Source organism: Phyllostomus discolor, chromosome 8 (assembly GCF_004126475.2).
Source record: "Phyllostomus discolor isolate MPI-MPIP mPhyDis1 chromosome 8, mPhyDis1.pri.v3, whole genome shotgun sequence".
Taxonomy (NCBI): Eukaryota; Metazoa; Chordata; class Mammalia; order Chiroptera; family Phyllostomidae; genus Phyllostomus; species Phyllostomus discolor.
This window is the reverse complement of record NC_040910.2, coordinates 109,995,754-110,020,367: the sequence shown is the minus strand read 5'-3', so window position 1 is coordinate 110,020,367 and position 24,614 is coordinate 109,995,754. Positions and strand designations below refer to the sequence as shown.

The 24,614-nt window shown below is 66.7% G+C and overlaps 1 protein-coding gene across 4 annotated transcripts; it reads right to left on the bottom strand.

Moving 5' to 3' along the window:
• Window positions 1-72: 72 nt before the first annotated feature.
• Window positions 73-22,464, bottom strand: KIF19 (kinesin family member 19). 4 transcript variants are annotated; one of them, XM_036034084.1, is made up of 20 exons: window positions 22,300-22,464; window positions 20,555-20,635; window positions 11,527-11,637; window positions 10,926-11,013; window positions 10,463-10,599; window positions 9,345-9,470; window positions 8,896-9,090; window positions 8,349-8,495; window positions 7,038-7,160; window positions 5,730-5,895; window positions 4,700-4,874; window positions 4,388-4,586; window positions 3,539-3,809; window positions 3,329-3,453; window positions 2,727-2,860; window positions 2,416-2,521; window positions 2,142-2,238; window positions 1,203-1,603; window positions 835-994; window positions 73-599 (listed from the first exon to the last, which is right to left on the bottom strand). In XM_036034084.1, the coding sequence occupies exons 1-20, from the start codon at window positions 22,336-22,338 to the stop codon at window positions 469-471; spliced, it is 3,012 nt and encodes a 1,003-aa protein (XP_035889977.1). In that variant the 5' UTR covers window positions 22,339-22,464; the 3' UTR covers window positions 73-468. The 4 variants fall into 4 exon arrangements, with proteins under 4 accessions (XP_035889977.1, XP_035889979.1, XP_035889978.1 ...); XM_036034086.1 differs by having other exon boundaries at window positions 1,203-1,600; XM_036034085.1 differs by having other exon boundaries at window positions 3,329-3,450.
• Window positions 22,465-24,614: the final 2,150 nt, after the last annotated feature.

Below are 24,614 nucleotides of genomic sequence, written 5' to 3'. Positions count from 1 at the left end.
TAAAAAGGAAGCCGCTGCCAAGGGAGGAAACCAGATTCCCCCTCCCCCACCCCCACCGGGTGAGAGAGTCCTGCTGGCCCCCTCCCCCACCATCCGGGGTGTTCTTGCCCCAGCAGCGGGCCCAGGAGCCCTGTCCCAGTAACAACTCTTCTCCGATTTCCAAGGCCGAGACTGGCTGCAGGTCTGTGCAGAGTTTTGGCAACAGGGTTCTGTCTGGGGGAGCCCTGTCCCCACAGCCATGCCTGCTGGGCTCCCCCCCCCCCACTCCCCGGTGGCACCGCACACGTGGAAGGGCTGGGCAGGCCCCCTCAGAATTCCTGGGGCTCCGGAGCCCCGGCCTTCTGAGATCCCGAGCTCCTGCTTCCAGATCACCCCATCTACCTAGAGTCCATTCCCCACTACGCCCCACTCAGTCTCGGGCGGGGGGGGGGGGGGGCAGGCAGGAGAGTCGGCTCCAGGCAGGGCCCCTCAGTTACGCCGGAAGTGTCCGTCTTTGCCGTGGCTGCTTGCGCCGTGGGGCAGGCGGGGCCCACGTGTAGCTCGCCGGGAACCACCAGCTGGGTTGGCCGGAACAGCGAGGGGGGAGGACACTCCGGGGCCTGGGACAGGGGAAGGGCCGGACGCAGAGGCTAGGACTGCCTCCCCCTCCCCTCTCTGATCCCCCAGTGGTCTTGAACTCCCTAGGGGGCACAACCCCAAAATGCCAGCCCCAAGCTATTCTGCAAGGACCCTGCTTCCAGCCAGGGGTGGCCAGAGAGGCAGACAGCTCTGCACGCCTCCTCCCTGAGCAAACCAAGGTCTCTCCCTCCCCACCCCCCTCCTGCTGATGCTGACCTGTGTTCTGGCTTGGAGGGACTTGGACTTTGGCCAAAGGCAGCACGGCCTTTCCCAGGTGCCGGATACCAGGGGCTGGGTGCCTGCACACCGGCATTCTGTGGTCCGAGATGTTCTCCAGGGCACGGGGCCCCAGGAGGTGTGCCTTGGGGCGGGCGAGCTGTGTTGGTTGGAGGACAGTGGGTTGACGAGGCCTGACCCGCATGGGGATGTGCCACAGGCACCTGCCCCAGCTACTGGCAGCCAGGGTGGCAGAGGCGCAGAGGGTGGTGCAGGACCGGTGCACGTGCCTCTCAGCCTCTGGGGGAACCCAGCCCTCGGGCCCCCCCCACAAGGAAGGGGCCCAAACATCCCCTCCCCAGCCTCACCCCTTGTCCTGTGACCTCGAAAGACCTGGACCGCCGCTTCCTCCTTTTTGCTTCCAGCGATTCCTCCCGTTTCTTGCCCAGGCTTTTCTTCTGGCCACGCAGCCAGGGCCCAGGGCCGTCGCCGCGATGCCCTACCACCTGGGTTGGGGCCTCGCCCGTGCTGCTGGACAGGTTGTCCTCACTGGCAGCGTGCTGCAGCGTGGGGCTGGAGGGCCGCTTGCAGGCCGGTGGGCCGGGGGGCGGGGCGTCGTCGGCTTCGCTCAGCGAGTGCAGGGACAGGCTGCTGCGCTGCACCGCAGCGGCCAGCAGGTGGCACCCCTCCGCTCCCAGGGCCCTGGAGCGCCTCCGGGCAGCCTTCACGGCGATGCCCTTGGTGCCGCTCAGGATCTCCGTCCTCTCTGCAGCGGGACAGAGGGCGCACCGGGCCGGGATCTAGGCCTCCCCGTCCTCTCCTGCGTGCACCCCCAACACCCCTCCGCAGCCCAGGAAGAGACGGGGAGGGAGCCAGCATGTCTGGGCTTCAGCGCCAGCACCCCACTCGCTCGACATTTAAGAAACCTGCGGCAGATTTCTGAGCCTCGCTTTCATCTGTAAACTGATAACACTAACCGCACAGGGCTACTGCGAGCAGGAGCTGAGATAACAGGCTTAGCCCACGGCAAGTTGGATCTGATCCGCCCCAGATGCTGTCACAGTTATTACTGGGGTGGGGGGGCGAGGTTGGGGGAGCCCAACACCGAGTGCTGTCTGTCCCCCATCCTGATTCCCACTGTGCCCTCACCCCCCGTCCCGATGGCTAACGCCCTCTGGGTATCCGTGCCTCCTTCCTAGCACCTGATGCGTGGGTGCATTCAGAGGGCAGGGAGGGTGTTCCGCTGGGCGGTCTGAGCGGCTTCCATGACGCCAGGCTCAGGGTGACGGGGCAGGCAAGGGGCACACCTGTGTGGGACAAGGGGATCTCCGACAGGTGCTCGCTGCTGTCCGGGGAAGAGTTGATCCGGCTGTGCAGGCTGAGCAGGCTGTCCTGGGTGAGGACCTGAGGGGTGAGGGCCTGGGGAAGGGAAAGGCGGTGGGCACGGCAGAGACCCCACCCACTTGGCAGAGACGCCAGGGGCTCAGTGGCGGTGGTCGTGCTGGGGCAGCGGGGTGTCCACCCTTGTGCCTCCACCCTCGGCAGAGGGGCCCGTGGGGCTATCGGGGGCCCAGTGCTCACCTCCTGGGTCACCAGGCTGCTGATCTGGATGGGTGGCGGGGTGGGCACAGAGGAACTTTTCGCTTGCCACGCCCGGGGACTGGCCTTGAATGCGAGGTTGGCTTCACTGAGGTTGGCAGAGGAGGATAGGCACCTGGTGACCGAGTGGGTCCCCAAGAGGTTCCACCCCCACACCAGAGGACAGAGGCTCCAGGCCTGTGCCACCTCCTCCCTTCTGCTCCTGCTCCATCTTCCCCAGGAAGCCCTCGTCGGGGTTGGCACCCTGTGGTGGCCCAGGCTGGCAGGGCAGCGGCAGCGGGCCCTGGGCTCACCTCTCCGTGCTGAGGGGCGGGAGGGTGCTGTTCTGCAGGCGCTGGGCCCCGGAGCTCAGCGTCTTCACACTCTCCAGGTCCGACTCCGGCGTCAGCATGGTTCCTGCCGGGGTCAGTTTGGGCAAGGAGCTGTCCTGGGGAGAGGGGGGCCGGGGCGGACAGTCAGGAGACCTGGCCCCGGACCAGAGGGCAGCACAGGGTGGCAGAGGCACACAGGGACAGCAGGGCCATGGTGTGGGCTGGGAGTCCCAGGGGGCAGAGCTCCCAGTCCCAAGGGGCGAGCTGTGGCTGTTACCATCCCCAGTGGCACTCAGGGCCTGGTGGCCTGGACTCCCATGAGGGCATTTGGGGCCACCCTTCGTGATATCTCAGATGCCAACCCTGACCCTCTGACCCTGAGTGAAGACAAGTGCCAGAGAAGGATGCCCGTGATAGCGAACTCAGGCTGGGCAGGGCTTGGGTGGGGTAAGAAGGAAGGGGAGTTGGCTGCCCGGGGTGGGGTGTCAGGCAGCCTGGCTCCCTGGCCCCCCCAGCTCCCTGCATGTGTCACCTGGGGCATTGCCCCCCCCCCCCCACCCTTTACCACATGCCCAGACACCCACCTGCAGGGCCCTGGAGGCCACCCGGTCCATGATGGTGGCCCGCTCCAGGCTGCCCTCCTCCAGCTCCCGCAGGTACACGTCATAAAGCTCCTCCAGGTGTTGGGGGACGGCCAGGTTGTAGTCTGCTGGAGGCGGCACAGGGCTCAGGCCGCGCCTTCGGGCTCTGCGGGTCTCTAGGGCCCCTGGGCGGCTCCGCAGCGCGGGACCTACCGTCGATGATCTGCCGCTGGCCCTGGATGATCTCGTCGCAGAGGGTGCGGTGCTGCTCCAGGCGGCGCACCGCCTCGCCGCGGTGGCGGAGAGCGCCATCGCGGAGCAGCGCGTGCGACTGCATCTCGGTGTTCTCCACCTCCAGCTCGTGCACGCGGCACAGCAGGCTGAGCACCTCGCGCTGCTCCTCGGAGCCGATGCGTCCCGGCAGCGTCTCCTCCAGGCGGCGGCCCCGCGCGCTCAGCTCGCGGCAGCGCTGCTCCAGCGCTAGCTGGGAGCGGGAGGGGGGGGGGGGGTGTCAGCGCCAGGCAGCCGGCAGGGGGCGCTCCTTCCCCGCCCAGCCTGTCTGCGCGCATACTCGCACCCGTGTCCCTCCTGTCCCCGGACTCCCAGGCTCCCGGCTGAAGCTCCAGTCCGACGCCCACCCTCGAAGCTGTATCTTGGGCCTTGTAACCAGGGGCCGCCCCCTCATGGCCCCTCTGTGCCCACCTCTGGCTGCTCTGGCCACAGCCTGCCCCTCGACCCCAGCCCATCCGGTGCCCTCAGGGCCCGGGGTGCCCTGAAGGCCCCTAGTTTGGGCAGGCTCCCGCACAGAAGCCAAAAATCCCTGATCCAGCAAACCCGGATTATCACACTGGCGACCATTCTTGTGTGAGGCCTTGGTATGTGAGAGGCCACGACCCTGCTCATGGCACAGGTGAGGAGCTTGAGGTGCAAAGAGGTCACTGAGGAACTTAGCCCATCACGCAGGATGTGCGGCCTGGGCTCCCAGGTCTCTCTCCTCCCCAGCCCTGCCCCCAGCCCCTTGGACTCCTGCCTCTCGAACCCGCTCCCCTGACCCCTGGGCACCTTCTGCTTGCGCAGGTCCTTCTGCTCGCCCACCAGGGCGGCGATGCTCTCCCGGGCCGAGGCCACCTCGGGGGGCTCGAGGAGGTCCGGCTGGTCGTCCCCGGTGTCCGAGTCCTTCTCGCTGTCATCCTTGGTGTACGACTCCTTCCGCTGCTCCTCCCTCCACTTGAGCGCCCTGCGTGACTTCTCCTGCTCCCAGCTGCCACAGCCCCACCCCAGGGGGAGACGTGGGAGTGAGGCCCTGGGAGCAGGCGGCTCCCGGCCCCTCTGTGCGGTGGGACCGGGCCCCCGCCCGAGCCGGGGGGTGCCTACCCAGCGATGGTGAGCAGGTGGCGGGAGCTGTCGATCTGGACCTCCATGGCGTGGTGCTCCAGCTCCAGCAGGCGCCTGCGCACGTCCATCTGCTCCCGGAAGGCGCTGATGAGCTGTGTCCGCAGCTGCCCCATGTCGGCCTGCTCCTGCGGCCCGCCGCGCTGCTGGCCCTCGGCTGCCCATCAGATGGGGTGGGGTGGGGGGGCTCGGTAAAGAGGGAGGCACCTGGCTAAAAAGTTGGGGCCCGCTTGGAGCCCTCGCCTCCCTTTCTCCCCCAGCCACTTGTCTAGCCACCTCCTCCAGAAAGACCTCCTGGATGAGTACCTCCTCCCACACGACACTGCGACCTTGAGTGTTCGGGCTGTGGCCCAAAGGTGATCCCCAGCCCCTCTGTATGAACCGGACTCCCACCGGCCCTCACAGCACCCTCATGTCAGCTTTAAAATGGTGCCCCTCCCTGGCTGGCGTAGCTCAGTGGATTGAGCAGGGGCTGGGAACCAAAGTGTCACAGGTTCGATTCCCAGTCAGGGTACATGTCCAGGTTGCAGGCCACGACCCCCAGCAACCGCACATTGATGCTTCTCTCTCTCTCTTTCTCCTTCCATTCCCTCTCTAAAAATAAATAAATAAAATCTTTTTAAAAAATTATTTTAAAAAAGGTGCCCCTTAGACACTTCACTGCCGTCAGCTGGAAAACCATCGCTGCACACTAACGAGTCTACGAAAGAATGTGGAAGGTGCCCCTTCTGGTCATGCCCTGCACTGCAGCCCTAGGGGTGATGCCCAGTGCAGCGAAATGCTCGCGTGTCCCTCACTCCCGTGATCGGTCCCACCTAACCTTCAGCGGTCACGATTCCACGTTACAGCTGAAGGCTCAGAGCAGTTGAGTTGTAGCCCAAGGCGACCCAGCAGGACCTTGGACTTGAGCCCCGCCCTGTCTGACCCCCACCCCACCCCGCCCTGAGCAATCTGAGACCTCCTGGGAGGGCTGCGGGAGACGGCTCCCACCCACGCGGACCCACGCACACACCCGGGATGTGGCGAAGGTCGCCCTGCTCCAGCCGGCCCCGGGCCTGGCCCCGCCCGCCCTGCTCATCGATCTTGCACTTGAGCCGCTGGATCTCGCCCCGCAGGTCGGCGATGATGCTGGTGTACTGGGCGATGTGGTAGGACACGCTGAGCAGGTTCTGCTTCACCTGCGGGGGGCCACGGGGCGGGGCAGGGTGGGCAAAGTCACCCGGGGTGCCGGGGTCTGCCTGCCGGGTCTTCCCTTCTCTCTCCCCTCCCCCCACCGCACTCCCCGGTCTTTCTGGGTGACCCCACAACCTGCCACCCGACACGCCTCCGATAGAGCCATGCTCCTAAAACGCCGCTCCCTGCTGACCCGTCAGCGGCCCCCTGCTGCCTGGGGAAATGCCCTGAGTCCTTCACCTGGCGTGGGAGTCCCGCCACTGCCCGTCTGGGTTTCCCCTGGACCCACTGCTCTGTCCTGAACATTCTGCGTGAGCGAAGGACTGACCCCCTGCTCGCCCCGCCCCCACCGGACACCACCTCCTTCCTGTGTTTGGAGCCTCTACCCTTGCGGCTCCTCCCTTCCGGAAGGTTCTCCCCATCCTTCAGAGTCGGGCTCAGAGCCTGCACAGAGACGCAGGGAACCCCGCCAGCCCGCCGACTGTCGGCATCATTGCCCTGCAACTCACGACACCCCGAGCTGTCCACGGTCCCAGGACGTGCCCCTCCCACTCTGAGCTCCTCGAGGGACAGAAGGGAGCGGTGGCCAGAGGGCTGAGGGGTCATGAGAGTGTGCCCGTCTCACACGTGTCCCTCTGCCCCCCCACGGGCAGACCGTGGCAGACCCCCTGACAGACAGCGGGGCCAACGGGGACAGTCTCAGCGCCACCTCCGCCCAGCGGGGAGTCCCAGCCTCATCTCCCTGAGCTGCACAGTGCGGTGTGGCTGTGGCCGCTCCTGCGTGCGCCCCTTGAGGAGCATGGGAGACGGTGCTCAAGGGCTCAGGTGTGTGACTAACATGACGAGGTGCTTCGGGAGGTGACGTCTGAGTGAGTCTCTGAAGAGAAGGGGGGGCGGAGGGGGCCGGGCCGGGCAGCAAAGGCCTTGGACAAGAGGGAGGGGACCCTTGCAAGCTCCAGGCTTCCTGGCAGGTGGCAGGTGTCAGAGGTGCAGAGGAGGGTGTGGGGGTGACATTTGACCAGGGCGGGGGCTGAGGCCAGGGCAATGGTGGCTGGTTCCAGCAAGAGTGGGGAGGAGTGGAATCGGCCCAGGAAGGCCAGCCCGGCGGGCAGCGGAGGGAGGGAGGGGGGACAGGTGGGGCCCTCACCCTGGTCTTGATGTTCTTGGCCCGGCCGGCGTAGGTCAGCGTGTTCCGGGACTCCTCGAAGGCGCTGCTCGCCGGGCTGATGTGCGCGATCATCACGGTGCGACTGTTGCCCCCCAGGGAGTCCTGGGGGGGGGCGGGCCCGGGGTCAGCCGGGAACCGCCTCCCGACACTACGCCTGCCTGGTTGTTCGGGGTTGTCCCCGTGGTGTGCATTCTCTCTCTCTCTCTCTCTCTCTCTCTCTGACACACACACACACACACACACACACACACACAGAGGTCCTGGTGCAGAACAACACAGGGGCCCCGAGTCCAGGTACCCCCTCCCCCTCTCCTGTCCCCCCACTTCCCACTCCCACTGTCTTCTCCAAAGTTCCGCACTGGTCATTTCGAGGATCCCACGCGGGGTGTCCCGGCTGTCTTCCCCCCACCCCCACACGGAGGAACGAGGGAAGACACTGGGGGCTGGCGGGGAGCCAGAGGGGGCCCTCCCCTCTTCCCCCCCCATCACCTCTGGCCTCCTGGGTCCCCCCTCTTCTGACCGCTGAAGGCACTGTTTTGGCTGGAGTGAGGAATGGGGACCTCGTGTGGAGATGGGACTTGGTCTGTGGCCACCCCCTCCCTGGTCCCGGCCTTGCCCGTGCCCTGGAGTCCCTGTCCCTGCCGCCGAGGGACAGGATGCAGACTGTTCCCCGGTTACAGCAGCACGGGGGTTGTGACTGTCCCCACCTCCCAGGCTGTGGGCGGGCTGGGGGTGGGTGGGGTGTGAGCTGCAGCGAGGACGTCAGGGCCCACAGACCTGGGTTTGCACCCTCCCCACCCCCAGCACTCAGGAGTGCAAGCCTTGGAAGGCTACTCAGCCTCTCCGTGCCTCAGTTTCCCCACCTGCAAGTGGAAGCACTTGCCCCCTAACCCACAGAGCTGCCGGCAGCACGCAAGGAGCTAGAGGGTGAAGCACCCGGCACAGAGCGCAGCCAGGAGGGGGCCCCCCCTGAACAGCAGGCTCTGTGAGCCACGAGGCCGCCTGCCCCCCTGGACCCCAAATCCAGGTAGCTCTTGGCTCCCTCAGACCCACAGCCGTGGGGGGTGCCAGGCATCTGTCCCTCCCTCCTGCCCACTGCCCACTCTTTGGTGACAGTCGTCAGATAAAATACAATGCAATTTAGAGGGGGGACATACTTATGCTAAAAAAATAAATCTTTCATTGTTTATCTGAAGTGCAAATGTGGCCTCCTCCTATTATTTTCATTTGCTGAGTCTGGCAGCCCCCTGGGGTGCCCAGCCCGGAGCCCCCTCCGGCCCCGGCTGGTACCTTCAGGAGCCGCGTGAGCTTGCTGTCGCGGTAGTTGATGTACTTGTTGTTGTTCCTGTCGCTCAGCGCGTTGATGCAGTTGCCCAGGGCCAGCAGGGAGCGGTTGATGTGCGCCCCCTCTTTCATGCGCTGCCCGCGGTTCTGGGTCTGGGGGCCGGCAGGGCGCGGCTGTCACCACCGGCACCCCGGGGATCCCGGGTTCCAAACCCCTCCCCGCTGGCCCAGGGCTCTGAAATGCACGGGTGATGAGGGGCCTTGTCCCGCCCCCCTCCCCTCAAGGTCGTTCTCCAAGGTCAGGGGAGGAGAAGGCCTCTGAGGACAGGAAGGCTCCGGGAGGGCGGTGCGCCCCCACCCTCCCCTCCTGTTCCTCTGCAGCACCCTCCGCCCCGTCCCTGGGCGCCCCCAGCCCCACCCTGGGGCAGCCTTTCCCACCACCCCCTCCTCCCCCCAAACCCACCCGCCCCAGGCCTGGGGGAGCTGACCTCACCTGGGAAGCCACACTCCCCCCCCCCCCCCCCACACACACACAGAGGCCGGCGGGCCTCACCTGGGACGCGCGCTCGGAGCCGGCCAGGTCGATCATGAACAGGCGGCCCAGCCGCACCTCCTGCAGCACGTTCCTGACCCGGCTGCGCTGGCGCACGGACACCTGCAGCACCGCGTGGGAGCGGGAGGACGCCCGGTTGGCGGCCGTGGGCTCCTGCGTCCTCTGCCGGTTCCCCTTCATCAGCAGCTGCATGATCTGGGCGGGCGGGCGGGCGGGAGGGAGGCCGCTCTGGGGGACCGCAGGCTGGGAAACGGCCCAGGGGGCGGCGGGCCGGCCTCTCTGTGTGGAGGGGCCCGGGGGCGGGGGGGTGGCGGGGGACAGGGGCTCTGCCTCTGTGCACACAGGAGGCTGGCCACCTGGCCAGTTCTTGGCCCGCTCCTGCCCACTGGGGTCAGGGGTCAGGGGTCAGGGTCCGTCCCCACTGCCCTGGCTGGCTGCATAAGACTCGCCTCTTTGGCATTGATGGTGGAGACCTCGGTGATCCCGGCCACCTGGATCACCCCTTTGGAGTCCTCCCTCAGCTCCAGGTAGCCCAGGGCGGGGTTCAGCAGGTCCCGGATCATCTCATTGTAGATCTGACGGGACAGGTGGGTGACGGGCGCTAACGGGAGACTCGGGGCAGGAGGTCAGACAAGGCGCAGGCTGCCCGTCCCTCCCCGGGGAGCGGGGGACAGGAGCTCACAGGCCCCTTCCTCGTTGCGGGGTGGGGGCGGGGGGCTTCGGCGTCCACAGGGAAACAGCGAGTGGCCAGAACGACGGAGAGAAGACATCGAGACCAAGGGGGGGGCTCCCTCTGGGGGTGGGCGGGCAGGCCACTGGGCAGAGGCTGAGGACCTGACCGATGGCCAGCCCTGCTTGCTGCTAGGTGACCCTCAGCTGCATCTCCCTGACCTCCCCCACACACCGGGTGGGCCTTGCTGGCCGAGCCAACACCACACTGGCCGCTGGTCTCCGGGCAGCTGCGGGCAGTAACGCCTCACTGCCCTTCCTGAGCTGTCGCCCAGGAGATTATCAGCGCCCGAGGGAGCCGGGTGGCCAGCAGCCAGAGGGAGTCCAGCCCACTGGCTCTCTCCCCTCTTCTGGCCTCTGCAATGCCCACCCCCGCTGCCCCACTGCTGCCTGATGGCGGCGCTCCCACAGGTGGGCTCTGGGGGCTGCAGCTGGGCAGCGAGGCCGGCAGGTTCCGGCACGTCCGTGTATGTGCAATTCCCACCTGTCCCCACGTACCCAGCCGGCCGGGCGGGGTCGGCCCAGGGACATGGACCCCGAGAGGGAGGGCGGCCGGGCCGGCTCGGCGGCAAGGCTGCGGGGGAGTGCGGGACGGTGCGCAGGGCTCCTGGGTTGGAACCGTGGCTCCCTCCCTGGACGGGGTGCGGTTGCCCTGGCTGCCCGACTCCTCCGAGCCTCAGATGTTTGCAGAGCGGGGTCGACAGTGTGCGGGGGGTGGAGAGCGGCAGTGATGAGCGGCCGGGGGACACTGCCCAGCTGGGGACACTGCCCAGGGAAGGGGCCAGCCTGTCCGGTCGGCCGCCTGTCTCCGCTGGCGGGTGGGGGCAAGAGAGCTCACCTCCAGGTAGGACATCGACACCTCATATTCCATGTCATTGCTGGTCTCCTCGATGGCACGGAAGAGGTCGTTGAGGGTCCGCACGTAGATGCCTGGCTCGTGGTCCGTGCCCAGCATGGTGTAGGTCTTCCCACAGCCTGGGCACGGCGGGGGGGGGGGGGGGGGGGCGGGGCGGGTGAGCGGTGGGGGGGCCCGGAGTGCAGCCCTGCTGGGCTGGGTTTGCTGGCACACCTGGGTGCGTCCTCAGGGCTGGGACCCCCAGGTGGCAGGCAGGTGGGGGCCGGGGAGGAGAGCGTGTTCAGTGGGGCTGGGACCTGAGGGCCCAGGTAGGGGGCCCGGGTCAGCCACACCCTTGATTCCTGCCCCAGCAGGGGCCAACTGGCTATTCTGGTGGAGGGCAGGGGGCTTGCCCCTCAAAGGGGACCACAGGCACACAGTTTCTCCAGCTGCCCGGGCTCCTCACCTGTGGGGCCATAGGCAAAGACGGTGGCATTGTAGCCTGAGATGACACCTTTGATGAGGCTCTTGGTGGTGGCCTGGTACACCATCTCCTGCAAGGAGGAGGGGACCCATCAGGGGCCTGGGCCACGGGCAGGGCAGAGCACCCACTCCCTTTGCTCCCAGCGGGGGACAGAGCCTGTCCCCCGGGCCCGGAGGAGTGGGGGTGGGAGTGGGGGATGGGTGTCTCCACTTTCACCTGACGGGGGGACAGCAGCCGGAAAGAGAGCACAGGACACCTGAGACGCCTCCCCCCACGGCGGGCTGGCCTTGAGGACGCATGACATCTGCTCTGGGGGACACCCCACAGACGGGCAAGTCCCTGGGAGGGTGTCGGCTTCCCCGGGGTGCCTTCCCCGCACCAGATGGGCTTCCCGCGCCTCCCTCCAGCTCCCATTGGGGCCACCGTGCCAGCCCGGGTGTGTCCGGGCAGGAGGCACGCGGGCGTGGGGACACGCACAGCCAGGTGGGGGGCCAGAGAGCAAGCAGCAGAGGGAGGCTGAGGGACGGGGGCAGGTCCCCTGGGGGCCCCCTCACAGGCGGGGCAGAGGGCCAGCCCCTCTCACCTGCGTGGCAGTGAAGTCGAAGGCCACGTCGAACAGGTAGGACTTCTCCCGGGACCGGTGCGCCCGCAGGATGTCGTCGGGGTCCTCCATGGGGTCCATGAGAACCACCATCTGCAAAGGCCCCCCGAGGCGGCGGGCAGTCACCCTGGGGCCCCAGGTCCACACCATCAACACCGACCTCGGCCCTGCTCACTCAGGATGTGGGGAAGGGGCGGAACGGGCTGGAGCCAGGGGCCACGGTCAGGCCCTGCAGGAGGTCCCAGAGCTGGGGGGCCCTAGGCCCCTGAGCCCCGGGCCCAGCCCTGCCCCTGTCCATTCCTGAGTGCCCCATCTGGGCTCATGGCCCTGGATGCCCAAAGAAGCCGAGAGTGCCCCGGTGCCCTCCCTCCAGCAGTGCCTCCCCAGAGGAGGGGGAAGGACCACGGCCGTTGTTTAGTGAGCATGTACTTTGTGCCGGGGTTTGTTTTGAGTCCATCACATACACAGACTCAGCCAGCGCCCCCACGGGCGGGCGGTGAGGCCCACTGTGGCTCCCGCTCCCCCAGGGAGGAGCGCGGACCCGTCCAAGCTCACACGCCAGCAAGGGGCAGGATCAGACTGGAAACCGACATCTGGGGTCCTAGCCTGCGGACCCTTCGCCACCTCGCTGCAGCCGGGAGGCACCTAGGGCCCTGCCCTGCCTCAGCCCAGCCTCACCCCCTCACAGCCCCCTCCCTGGCCAGCGGGCAGACCCAGGGGTGGGGCAGAGAGCCCCTGGTGGCTCCGTGACAGGGGTCAGGAAACAGGAGGCTCGGCCCGGGAGGGCCACAGCCGTGGGGCTGCCACCAGCTGTCCCCAGCATTCTACTCTCGGCCTGGCATCAGCCCCTCTGCCACCACTAGCCTCCTGCCGTAGGGACACACCTGGGCTGGCTGCACCTGAACTGGCCCGAGACCCCCAGGGGGAGGGGCCAGCATGGGGGCGGTGTGTGCGGCATACCCCAGAGGCCCGGCCCCAGGAGTCTCACCCGGAAGCCTCGTCCAATCAGAGGGGATTCCAGGTTCAGTTGGGGGGAGGGCTCCAAACGGGCTGGGCTGGGGCTTCGTGCAGGGAGAGAAGGAGACCCCTGACTCAGGCCCCCTCGAAGCTTGCCCAAGGTCGGGGTTGGGGGGACAGGTCGCCTGGGTCTGCACTGCCACCCGGGGTGCCTGCCTGTCCCCAGCCACCTCCTCGGGGCTTCAGCCCCGCTGCCCCAGACCCAGCCTCTCCCAGGCTCCGGTTCCCGTCTCGGGCCCTGAGGCAGCAGCAGCTGGGGCCCCGATCACGTTTCAGGCCCGGGTGAGGACAGACCCAGGTGAGGGCAGACCCAGCGACACTGGGTCCCAGCAGGACCGGCTGCGGCAGTTCTCACCTCCGGGTGCCAGCTAGTGTGCACCCAGGCAGGGCCTCGGGGGCACCCTGGGTTGGGGGGGGCGCCAGTGCGGGGGGGAGAGCGGCATTCACTGCTGTGCATAACCCACGGATCACCTCCCACCCACCTCCCAACGACCTCCCAACCACCTCCTGGCGCTGCCAAGGTCATGGTGCCTGGGCGTTTGGTTCCTTTGATATCCAGGCTCCTGAATCGTCTCGTTGTCAGCACGGCCGCTGCGGTCCCTCTTACAGAGGGCTCTGTCTGGGTCTCCAGCTGCCTGGGCCCCCGCCCACGCCCCACCCTCCAGGGCATCCCCTCGCCTGTCCACTCTGGTGCACAACGGGGCCCTTGTGCCCATGGCCAGGTGAGCTGGAGCCGGGCCGCAGGGCGCTAGGCCACCGGGGGGTAGGAGGGAGCGGCACGGGGAGTCGGGCCAGGGGAGCGTGTTTTCGGCACCCCTTCTGCCCCTCCTAGGGGCCAGGCATTGGGCAAGGCCCTGGGCAGAGAGAGGTGTAGCTTCCTGCCTCTGACCCTGGCAGCCGCGCGGGAGAAGATCATTTTCACGGCAAATGCTGGGCCCCGGGAGGCAGTGGGGGCGGAGAGGAGAGGCGCCTGGTCCAGTTTTACCCCCAGAGGAGGGCTTCCCGGAGGAGGTGGCGCCAGCACTGAGTCTTTGAGGATGAGCAGGGGTTGCTTGGGAGATGCGAGGGGAGGAGGGCCTTCCAGACAAAAGCGTGAGCAAGGCCTCCACGCGAGGGGCAGGCTGGGGGCAGCAGGGCTCAGCTCGGAATCTCTGGGGGGGTCCTGTGAGACCCCCAGGCCCCACGCTGGGGATCGACCTGAAGCATTCTCTCCCCTGACCTCACAGACGGGGCTCCGCAGAGCTCAGGCCCCGGACGGCCACGAAGGCCGAGGCGTCCGGGCCCCTGTGGGCACGTGCTCGCCCCCACTCTGGGAGGCTCCTGTGCACCCCCCAAGACCCCCCAAATGTCACCCCGGCCGGCACGCAGCCCAGGCCCAAGGGGGCGTATGCCGAACAGAGCGGCCCGTGGCGGACACTGGCGCATGCCGGCACCACGCTAAGCGCTTTGCACGCCTTTTCTGGTTCTCTCCGACCACTCGGAGTGGGCGCTCCCGCGAGGGCCGGACGGCAACGAGGAACCTGTTGGGGAGCGCGCCCGGGGCCCCCCTGCAAGCACGGAGCTGCCGGGACCTGGAGCTGCTGGGATCCCAACCAGCAGGCTGCCCGCCCTGCCTCTCACGTGACTGGCCCCGGGAGGAGGTTGACTCGCGGCCTCTCCCGCATCTGAGCCTGGAAGTGCTGACCTCCAGCGCTCAGAACACGCCCTCATTTGGAAACAGGGTCCAGGCCAATGCAGTGAAGTTCGAGTGTGGTCACTCAGCACTATCCAATGACTGGGGTCCTTATGCAAAGGGGAAGTCTGGACACGGACACCCAGCAAGCAAGGGGACACGGCGGGAAGAGACTCGGGGAGAAGACAGACAGACGCCCGCGCCAGCCCAGGGTCTTTCTTGAAGCCCGGAGAAGGGACCGGCCCCTCGGACTTCCGGCCCCCAGAACTGTGAAGGACTAGGTCCCTATTGTTTAAGTCACCCAGTTTGTGGCACTGGGTGACAGCTGCTTTGTGAACGGGCGGGCCTCCCAGGGCAGGCTCACCTGCGGCAGGGAGGGGGGTGTGGCTGGCCGCACGCCCAGGCGGGCCCTCGGCCAGGCCCCCCCGCTCAGTCCGAGGGTGGTGGGCTTTCTCTTTCCCGGTCTTCATGCCCGAGCACGCCGGGCACCTTCCTCAGGGGGTTTTAGCGGGGGACATCCATCATACCGGACACACAGGAGTGTCCACTCCCCCCCCCCCCGCCCCGCTCCACACCGTGCTGGGGACAGGGAGAGGGGCGGGTCCAGGAATGAGGAAGGTGGACAGACAGCTTCACCCCAGGTGGGGGTGGGGGGCTCCAGCCCACAGTCCCAGGCCTACCTTGGCAGAGGCCCCAGCGTGACCCCTCCCTGCCCCCACCGCCTGCACTCCCAGACCTGCTCTGGACTCCCTGCAGGCTGGGGCCACTCTACACTTCTAGACTCTGAGCCCAGAAGCCTGAGATCCGCGAGGGAAGCAGGGGGCGAGGGTGGCTGATCCGTAAACCGTGTCCCCGTGAGGGGCCCGGCAGGTCCCGCCCCAGCACCTCCTAGGTGAGAAACGCCCGGAACGAGGTGGGTCAGGAGGCCTTCCTGCCGCCCCCCCCATAAGGCCGCCAGCACTCTGGGCGGCTCGGTCGGTCGTGCAAACCAGCTTCTTTCTGGCCCCCGAGTGGCTGAGCCCACCCCGGGGTATCGGCACCGTTGACGCTTCGGGCTGGATCACGTCGGGAACCGTGCTGGACACACTAGGATGTGCAGCCGGACCTGCCCACCGGGTGCTAGTGGCGCAGCCTCCCCCTGCTGTGACATTGCCGGCTGTCCCTGGAGGAGCCAAGTCACCCCAGCTGACAGCCTCTGACCAGACTGTTCTTCCTCACACCTGCAACCCTGGCGGCACAGATGCCCACGGGCAGAGGGGCCCCCCAGTGGGGGGCAAGCGCCACACCCTGGGAAAGCCGCACGGCCTCCTGAGCCTCATGGAGCTGCTCCAGGCTGGAAAGCAGGGGGGACCACGTGGGCCCGGAGTGGGGAAATCCTACTAGCGCCTGCAGGCTGCTCTCGAAGCCCCCGCAGGACGGTAATGGGAAGCCCCCAGCCTGGAAGACTTCGCCCCCTTCATCTCAGGGCAGAAAAACAAGACGAAACCGATCAAAAGCCTGACTCCGGGGGGACAGCGCCTCCGGGAGGCCGTCCCCGGAGTTTCGTTTGCTTTTTCTTTGTGAAAGAGAGTTTGTTACCAGCCCTGCTTCTGGTTGTAGGTGTGTCACTCACTCTGCGAGGGCTCAGGAGAGAGTCCTGGGTCCAGGAAGGGTGTCCCCTGGCCCCGCCAGCGGCCCCCAGGCCAGACTGGATGGATGGGAAAGGGGCCTGCTGAGCTCACACAGCCGCCCGCTGATGCCCTGTTGGCTGCTTCAGACGGAGCCGCCCTTGGCAGGTGTCCTGGCCCGTCCCCCACCTGCCTGCAGGACTCAGAGGACCCCGAGGCCCAGCACGAGAAGAGGCGTGACCCAGAGTCCAGGGCTGGGTCTCTCCTGGGTCTGCGGACCCCTTTGTCAGAGGCCCCCGCGGAGCTCGAGAAATGCAGATGCCCAGGCACCACCCAGACTCACTGAGTCGGACTCTGGAGAAATGGGCCAGCAAATCCGCCCTTGCAACCGGCTCTCTTGCCCCTCGGCCGCCCAGAGGCTGGGTACAGGCACCCGTGCATCCCGGCAGCATCAGCTGCCAGAGCTGGCGAGCGGGAAAGGACCCGAACGCTTCTCCGAGGACGAGAGGAGGAATGAAACGGGGTCTCCGTGGAGAGGAATAGTGTCCAGCCACAGAAAGAAATAGTGTCCAGCTCCGGAGTGGACAAACCTCGAACACGCTATGCTCCGTGAGAGACGCCAGCCTCGAGACCACATGCAGTGTGCTTGCGTTCGAGCGGAATGCCCAGCCCGGGGGGGGGGCATCCATAGGAATGGGAAGCAGGTCAGAGGTGGCCTGGGGCCGGGAGGCAGCTGGGAAGACCGTGGTGACAGGGAACAGCGGTGAACAATCATGCCGTCCTCTCCCAGCCACGCGCAGCCTGGCCTAGTTCTCCGGGGGCGACGGGAGCGTGAAGCATCCGGACGGCGGGTGCAAAGGGAGCACCCACCTGGGCAGGAGACAGGCTCCCCGCCCCCAGCTCTCACTGTCCCCGGACACTCCGCACCTGTCACCTTATACTCCAATTATCGTTCACAATAGCCTCCCAGCTGTGCGGCCGCAGCTCCCCTGGATACACGGCCTGCAATCCTCTCAGGGCTCCTGGGCGGGCGGAGTGGGTACCGTCCTGTCCTCTGACGAGGGGACAGAGACCCGCCCAGGGCGCACGGGGGGCCCTTCCGTGGCTCCTCAGACAGGAGCACAGGGGGTGATTGGTGGGCTCTGAGCAGCTGACGGCTAATAACAGGACTGTACGTGGTGCTGTGTGGCTCAGATCCTGTCGGAAGGCCGGGAGGAGGGTCAGCAGCCTGGGGGTTTGGTGGGGGAGCAAGGGAGGGAGAAGGTGGCTGTTCTGGGGGTTTTTGCTTCCACCCTGGGAGTCCTCGCTCCCCAGATCTCTCGGGCTGCATTCCCCCAACTCTCTGGTCATCGATGGCCTGTTATCAGGGCCAGGGCCCACCCCTGAGGCTTCCAGGGGACCGAGCTCCTGCAGCACCCCCGGGAGCACAGACGCAGGGGGTGGCCACGGGGGGACCCCGGCCCGAGAGCTCACTCGGCACAGGCCCCAGGAAGGCAAGGCGGTGGGCCCCGCCTCACTGACCTCTGTGACCCAGAACTGCCCACACGCAGTCCAGCCCTTGCAATAGATGGACACCCATTCAGCCAGACAGGGTGCGCGCTGACCCACACACGCCTGAAGGAGGTGTTGCCGTGATTCTTGTCCCGAGGGCCGCGGGCCTACCAAGGCAGCTGAACCCCTTCACAGATCCGGCCCTGACTCCAGCCTCCCTAGAACGCGGCCACACCGGCCCGTGTCTCCAAAGGACACTCGGCCTGAGGGACTGTCCCCCTCCACACAGCCTATTTGTTGTGGTCCCTCCCGTCCCCAGGCCCACAAGGCCTGGTTCTAAGGAGGGCTGTTCTAGGTCAGACTCCTCACGGTGGCCTAATCCACAGGGTGACAGGGTCCTTGGCCCACCTCTCCCCACTCAGGGGGCTCTGGCAGCACCCACCCCCATGCCAACCACTAGGGGCTGGCCCTCCATAGTGACCGCTCAGCAGGTCCCCACCCCCGGTGCAGATGGCCCCGGCAGGGGTGAAGGAGCCCTCCCCTCACAGAGGGGCAGTAGGGGGCAAGAGGCAGAGCCCAGAGCCCCTCCGTGGGGCTGGGCCACCTGGGTCGTGACAGCCACAACCAGGGGACAATCCCGAGCAGGTGGGGGGTTATGTCTGCGTCCCGACCAGAGGTGTCCTTAAAGGGGCCGGGCGCCGGGAGGCCTGTGCGGGCCCCGCTGCACCTTTGCTGGGAAGAGACTGACTCCATGGCCGTGTTGTCCTGGAAACGCCCCCACACTCACCCCGCCAACCCACCGGGCTCCGGGCCTCAGGGGGAAGGGACAGGGCTACACCCGGCCAGCTGGCCCGTCACTGGGGCTGCTGCCCAAGCCAGCACCCCAAGGCTCCCTCCCGGCCAAGGCCACAGACAAGCTGGGGGCTGGTCCCTGCAGGGGGACAGAGGTCCAGGGTGGGGACTGGGCAGCGTGGGAGGCAAGGGCAGTCAGCTGTCCAGTTGTCCAGTGTCCTTCTTGGGCTCCTGGGTCTCCCCCCACCGCCACTTGCCAGGGCCTTACTGATACAGCCACTGGGGACGGCCTGCCCTTTGCTGGGGACTGGGAGCCTCGCGCTGCCCACGGGCGGGAGTGCCGGGGCCCCGAGCCCACGCGGGTCAGACAGTCCAGCCGGCCGGCAGCCTCCCCGCACTGACAAAGGAGCAGCCCTGCTGGGACGGCCCAGCCCGGGGCCTGCTCAGGGCACAGCGCACCCGATCGCTGGCAGGGGCAGAAAGGAGCCAGTGTCTGCCGCGTGGGGGCCCCCAACCAGTGGGCTGGCCCGGCCCGAGCGTTTCCATCGGCATTGGTCAGTATTGCTCACCCCCATTCCGGCCGGAAGCCAGGAGCAGCCCAGAGAGAGAGAGAGAGAGAGAGAGCCGTCATTGTCCCAACCCTGGGGACCTGATATCCTCAGGGACGAGTTGACAAACAGGGAGTGGCCTTGCCTGGCAGGAAGCTTCCCTTGCGGTGGTCTCTGGCCCTGCCCCCTGGCCCTGCTCAGCAGCCCCGGGCACGCTCAGTCTCTGACAGACGGCGGTCACCCCTCTGTCAGACTCCCCCTGAGTGCCAGGCACTGGGGACGGCCCGAGCATCCGTTAGCCCACAGAGACCCTCTGGAGGGGGCTTCCTGATTACTGTGACCAAGGACAGGCCACCGAGGGTCTCGCGAGCAGCGCACCCGAGGCCGCAGCACAGCTGGCGAATGGCAGAGCCCACCCCACTGGCCTGGCCTGCGCATTCCTCCCGCTCCCACTGACCTGGCCGGTTTAGACAGGATCTTCCCAGTCCTGCCCTGCTTTCCCCCTGAGGTCTTTGAGGGAGGCTGCTCTCTGAAGGGGGGGACAAAGGAGGGGACCCAGGGAGGCTGCTACCTCCCAGCTCTGCTGTGCCCGCAACTCCACCCGTGGGGCCGAAGGCTGGAGGGGCCGCCTGCCCCTCGGGGGTGGCCGTGGGCTTCCCGAGTCTCGCCTGCCTGGCCCAGGGCCAGCGGGTGCCCACCCGTGCCCCTCTCTCTCTGTATGGCCACTGCGCCGACCCACTGGCACATCCCGCTGCCTTGCAGAGCACCGGTGCTCAGGAGGAGCCAGTGTGACCACCGCTCGCTGCACGGAGGCCCGTGGCCACTCTCGGGCGCCCCGCAGGCCACACCCTCATGATGCTCCTGCCCGGGCACCAGACCTGCCCCGGTGCCCCCACCCCACACCGCAGTCCTCAACTGCCACCCAAGCGAACACCGGGGCTGCCATGTCCAGAAAGTGCGGTGTGGCCCAGCCCACGCCTCCAGCCCCGTCTCACACCTCCAGCCCCTTCTCTGCATCCCTCTCCTGCTTGAGCCGCTCTCTCAGCCACCCAAGCGCGTCAGCACCCCTCTCACCACTGGGCCTTTGCACGTGCCAGTCCCTCCGGGGGAAGCGTCCCCCTCTCAGCACAGCCCCGACCGCCCCGTTCTCATCCCTCCTGTCCCAGCTCGAGCACTGCTTCTGCCCGACCTTCTGGGCGAGGTCACGTCCCCTGGGACCACCGCGGCACTACGCACGTCTCTGCAGGTGTGCTGGCCACGCACCCACGCCTGTTTGCGACTCGGCGCTTTGACTGACGTCTCATCTGCCCATGCTGGACTCTAAGGTCAGGAAGGGAGGGCAGGGTCTCTTCCGTGTGCCAGGGCTTCCCAGCGTGTGGTGGGCGCTTGATAAATATTTATTGCCTCCCGTGTAAACAGAGGTGGGACCCGCCCTGCTCACCCCGGTGACATGAGGATCGAGAAAACAAGAAGACATCCCCGGACTTTGCAAATCACGAGTACCCCAGAGGCGGACTGAGGCTCTAGACCACATACACACATGTTCATGGGTGGTGCACATGTAAAGGTGGGAAACTCAGGTCATGGGCACATGGAGAGTGTGTGAAGTTTTTAGGGCTAGACTGGGGATCAGGGCCCACCCAGGGCTGGGAAGATTTCTGCTCTCCTTCAATCAATCTTGGAAGGCTTCCTGGAAGAAGGACCCTGGTTTCCTTGACCACGTTGCCAATTCAGTGTTAGCCGAGTTCAGTGGGCAGAGGAAGGACGGTGCTGTAAGCCAGAGCAGCCCTTCCTGTCCCTACCTGGTGAGCAGGTACCTTCCCCCAAGGGGCATGAACAGGCCAAGGCCCTGGCCCGCAGCTCCCAGCCACAGCCCCGCATACCTGCTCGTCCACTTTATGGGCAATGAGGGTGGCTCCTTCCTCCAGTTCCGCCACGCTGATGGGCCGGACCCGGAGCGCCACCTGCGAGGGAAGGCCAGACCAGTGAGATTGGACCAGCGGGCTGTGCCGGGCCACGGAGAGAAGGATGAGAGGACCCCAGGACTCCCTGTGGGCAAGCCCCCTGGGGTCTCCTCTGTCCAGCCATGCCAGGCCTCCTTCCTTGTAAGGAGAGCTCAGCAGGTCAGGGCAATCCCCGGGGTCAAGGGCAGGAGGTCCAGACACCGGGGCTCTGTCTGAGTCTGTGCATTTCCCCAGGAGCCCGTGGCTCAGGGCGATCCCCATGGGAGAGAGCCGTCTGCTCCTCTAGGCTGCAGCGGTTATATGTGCAAATTAAGCAACTGCAGCTCCCTGGGGCTTTGAACTTGGAGCCCTTGGCGCTGGAGCAGCCCGTCTGCATCGTGAATGAGGAACCGCAACCAGAGGCACAGCCCTGGACATCGCAGGATGGGGCAGGGGGGCCCGGAGAACTTCCCCTCCGCGTCCTAAACCTGTGGCCGTATTCCTGCCCGAGGACAGCTCTCTGTTCTCCAGCCACTGAGAGATGGTGGGTCTTCACTCTGCATGAGCCCCCCCGCCCCGAAAAGAACGGGGGCATGTGTGCGTCTGCTGACAGAGGCGGAGTAGCACCTGCTGCATGTGTGGGTGTAACTTCACCCTCAGAGGGCCTGCCAGGGGCCTGTCACATCACCTGGACCAGACTCCTCAGCCAAACCCCACAGGTGGGAGGGGGGGACCCTCCCTCCTTGCGGCAGGGGGTGGGGGTGGGGTGGGGGCACACCACACATGCCAATCACACTGTTTGCAAAGAGACGGCTTTCCAAACAGGCACAGAGGGTGTTCCCGAGCCTGGGGCTTGCTCTTTGGAGCAGTGAGCTCGCCCTACAGAGAGGCTGGGCGTCTGGGCTGGGGCCAGCATTATCCTCCAGCTACACCACCGCCCGCCTGCTGGAGACAAAGGCGCGTTCCTGCATCTCAGCGGTTGGGAGGGGGCCGGGGCCGTGGGGCTCTGAGGCTCCCCCCTCATCACTCTGACCGGGGTGCCAGTGATAATCAGGAATCTGTCTTTAGTCTCTATGTAACCCCCTCCCCATCCCCCACTGACACCCCTTCAGCGGCCCCAGACCGCAGGGCTCTGGGAGGCCACTTCAGACCCTTCCAACGCTTCTCTGAAATATTTAAAGTCCGGACTCGGACCACATCTTTACTGCAACCCGATACCCAGCCACTCCCAGCCCCCCACGCCAGCCGCCTCCCTCGGCACCTGGGGCCTCTGGTCTGCCTGCCTGTGCTCCCCTGTCCCTTTCACCTCCTGACTCCCTTAGGGTAGGGGAAGCCTGGGTTCACCAGAAAACTCCCATCTACCTCCTCTGGGCGGGTCCGTCAAGCCTGCCCTGGTGTTTCTGGACCAGAGAGCAGTCTTGCCCAGAGACCCATCCGCACAGCCTTCGGGGATGGGGGTCCCCCGTGGGAAGGTGGAGCCCAGCGGCTTCTCAGGCCTCAGCAGGATGGCCGGGGTGCCTTCCTTCCTGACCTCTAGGGCTTGGGGGGAGTTGCTCCGGAGTCCCGTTCCCCGATCCTGAGTGTGCTCTCAGTGGGGGTGAGGGGAAAGGGCTGCCCTGTGGGAGGCGGGGAGCTGAGAGTCTGGGCCGCAGGTGGGGTCCGGGTGGAGGTTGAGGGCGTCTCACCATGAGTTGCTGGTCCTTGGAGTCCCCGCTGTCCTTCATGCTTGCGCGGATGGAGGGGCTCAGGCCGCAAGAGCGGGCAGGGCCGAGCCGCACCCCCACCGTCACCGGGTCCCCCGCAGCCTCGCTTGTGTGGCCCTCTGCTGCCTGACAACCCGAAACCAACGACGCGCCCGCGGCCAAGGGCTCCGACCGGGAGGCGGGGCGAGGGGAGGGCCTCGACGGCGCCCCCGCCCCTCCCGCGCCTCGGCGAAGAGCGGGCAGCCTCCGCCGGGGAGGCGCTGGAGCCTGAGCCGCTTTCCCGGCGAGAGCCCGCCTGTGCGTCCCTCCGGCCCTGGGCGCGGCCCTGCGTCCGCCCGGCGACGCCGCGTCGGTTTAGTGGCCCCCGGCGCCTCCCCGCGCCCCTTCGCTCGCGGCCGGGGCCCTGCTCCCACTGCCCTCCAGGGGGCGCCCTGCGGCCGCGCGGCTCGCTGGACGCCGGCGCTCCCGGGGCTCCTGGCGCCTCCGCTGCCTGCCTGCCTGCCTGTCTGTCTCCTGGCGTCTCCGGAGTGGTGGCCGGCGGCCTCGTTTCCATGGGCGCTGCAGGCATCTTGGCTGCGGCTGGTGTCTAGTCTCCGTCTCCAATGACACGGGGTAAACAGTTGCACCTCAGCCAGGCTGCCCACCCAAGTGGTGGCTGGAGCACCTGAATTACCAGCTACGGACGTGTCACGTGACGGCCCGCCTCAGTGTACCCTCCTGGCAAGCAAGGCCCTGTGGGAAGCCCCGAATCTAGGTCAGGAGGGTGAGTCTGTGTGCCCTCCTGCTCCCTGCCTGCCGGAAGCGCCCCCAGATTGGCTGAGCAAGGCAGCGTAGGCCAGACGCAGCCGGCTCCATGGTCGGTGAGAATAACAGCATTGACACAACCAGGGAGCACAGCGGGAAGATGTCTGGCCTCAGGGGGCCCGGGAACACAGGATTCTGGTCCCAGCTGTGCATGCTACTGCCCAACCACCTGCAGCCACGGGTTCCTGCCCCCTCAGGGTCCTGGGTTCCTGGGGAAGGCGGAGCCGCTGCTCTGCCTCTGATGGTCCATCTTCCTTGTCTTCTCCTGCCCCCCACTAAGTGGAGCAGAGCGCCCCCCCCCCCACCGCTGTCCGCAAAGACTGGGCGAGGGGAGCCGGTGAGGTTCACGTCCGTGGAAGGAGCTGGGTGAGCCAGAGCTGTCCCCCGGGGGGCCTCTCAGACAGCCTGGCACACAGCCAGAGGCAGAGCATGATGCCAGCCTGCCTTGGGGACTGGCTTCCCCAGCTGCCCGGAGCTTGCGTGTTACTGCTATTAATAGGCAACGCAGAAGGCCCCCAGTGGCCTTGGGCTGGATGAGCGGGTAAAGCGAGGGGAGCTTGGTAGAAACCAAAAATGCCTGCAGGGGGTCGTGGGGTTTTGTCCCGCTCTCCGGCCCAGGCTGCGCACGGAGGCGGGTTTGCAAGTGGCTGCAACAAGCACCAGGTAAGGTCAAAGGTGTGCCATTGGGTAGAAAACGGGAGTCAGGGACTTGCATTTCAGACCCTGAATCTACTCTGTTCTGGTCAGCCACCGGAGGCCCCTGGGTCAATGGGACTACGGCTCCTTTTCTCTTTCTTTTCTGCCCCTCCAGGCGCATACGCCCCACCAGCACGGCCCAGGGCGGCAGAAGTAAGAGAAGCTTCTAGGCAGGAGGGCCCCGCCCCTCTCAGGTGGAGACTCATCGCAAAGTCATCTTCAGTCTCAAGCCCTCGCCTCTGCGGGACTTCCGAGCCTTCATCAGCACCGCCCCACCCCCGTCCCCTCTGGTCGGACGGGGAATCCCTTTGAACTTCCCCTTTCCGCTCACCCTCTACAATCACATCCTGAGGTTCCGCCTCTGCTGGGGCCTCTGGGTCCAGTGTAGACGGCCACAGCAGCCCGCACGGTCTCTCTCCGTGCCCATCTGCTGCCGACACCCTTGTTCCGGAGGACAGGTCTCGGCTGCTACTTCACTTAAGATCCCCACTGCCTTCCGTGGGGAGTCTGACCTACGCCTGGAGCCGGGCTCCCTCTCCACTGCCCCGTCTTGGGCTCGTCCCCTCCCCCTGCCCTTGCTTGGGCTGCGCTCACCCACGAGCACCCCCCCTAAGGGGCCGTGCTCTTCCCCCATCCCCTGGGCGTGGTTCCCGCCTCTCCGCCTTGGAGGCCGGCCTCCCACTCACTGGTCTGGCTGACTCCTTCAGAACTCACCTGCATGTCCCCTCCCTGTCTCCTGGCTTCTCCGAGCACACCGAGCTCTTCACTCACGTCCCCGAAGGTTCCAGGGGACGAAA

Bases quoted from the DNA above. Each gene is read 5' to 3' on its own strand.
- KIF19 (XM_036034084.1), bottom strand. From the start codon at position 22,338: ATGAAGGACAGCGGGGACTCCAAGGACCAGCAACTCATG. The intron at 20,636-22,299 runs GTGAGACGCCCT...CTTCCCTCGCAG, and splicing joins CCAAGGACCAGCAACTCATG to GTGGCGCTCCGGGTCCGGCC. The intron at 2,239-2,415 runs GTGAGCACTGGG...CTCACCCCTCAG, and splicing joins GCAGCCTGGTGACCCAGGAG to GTCCTCACCCAGGACAGCCT.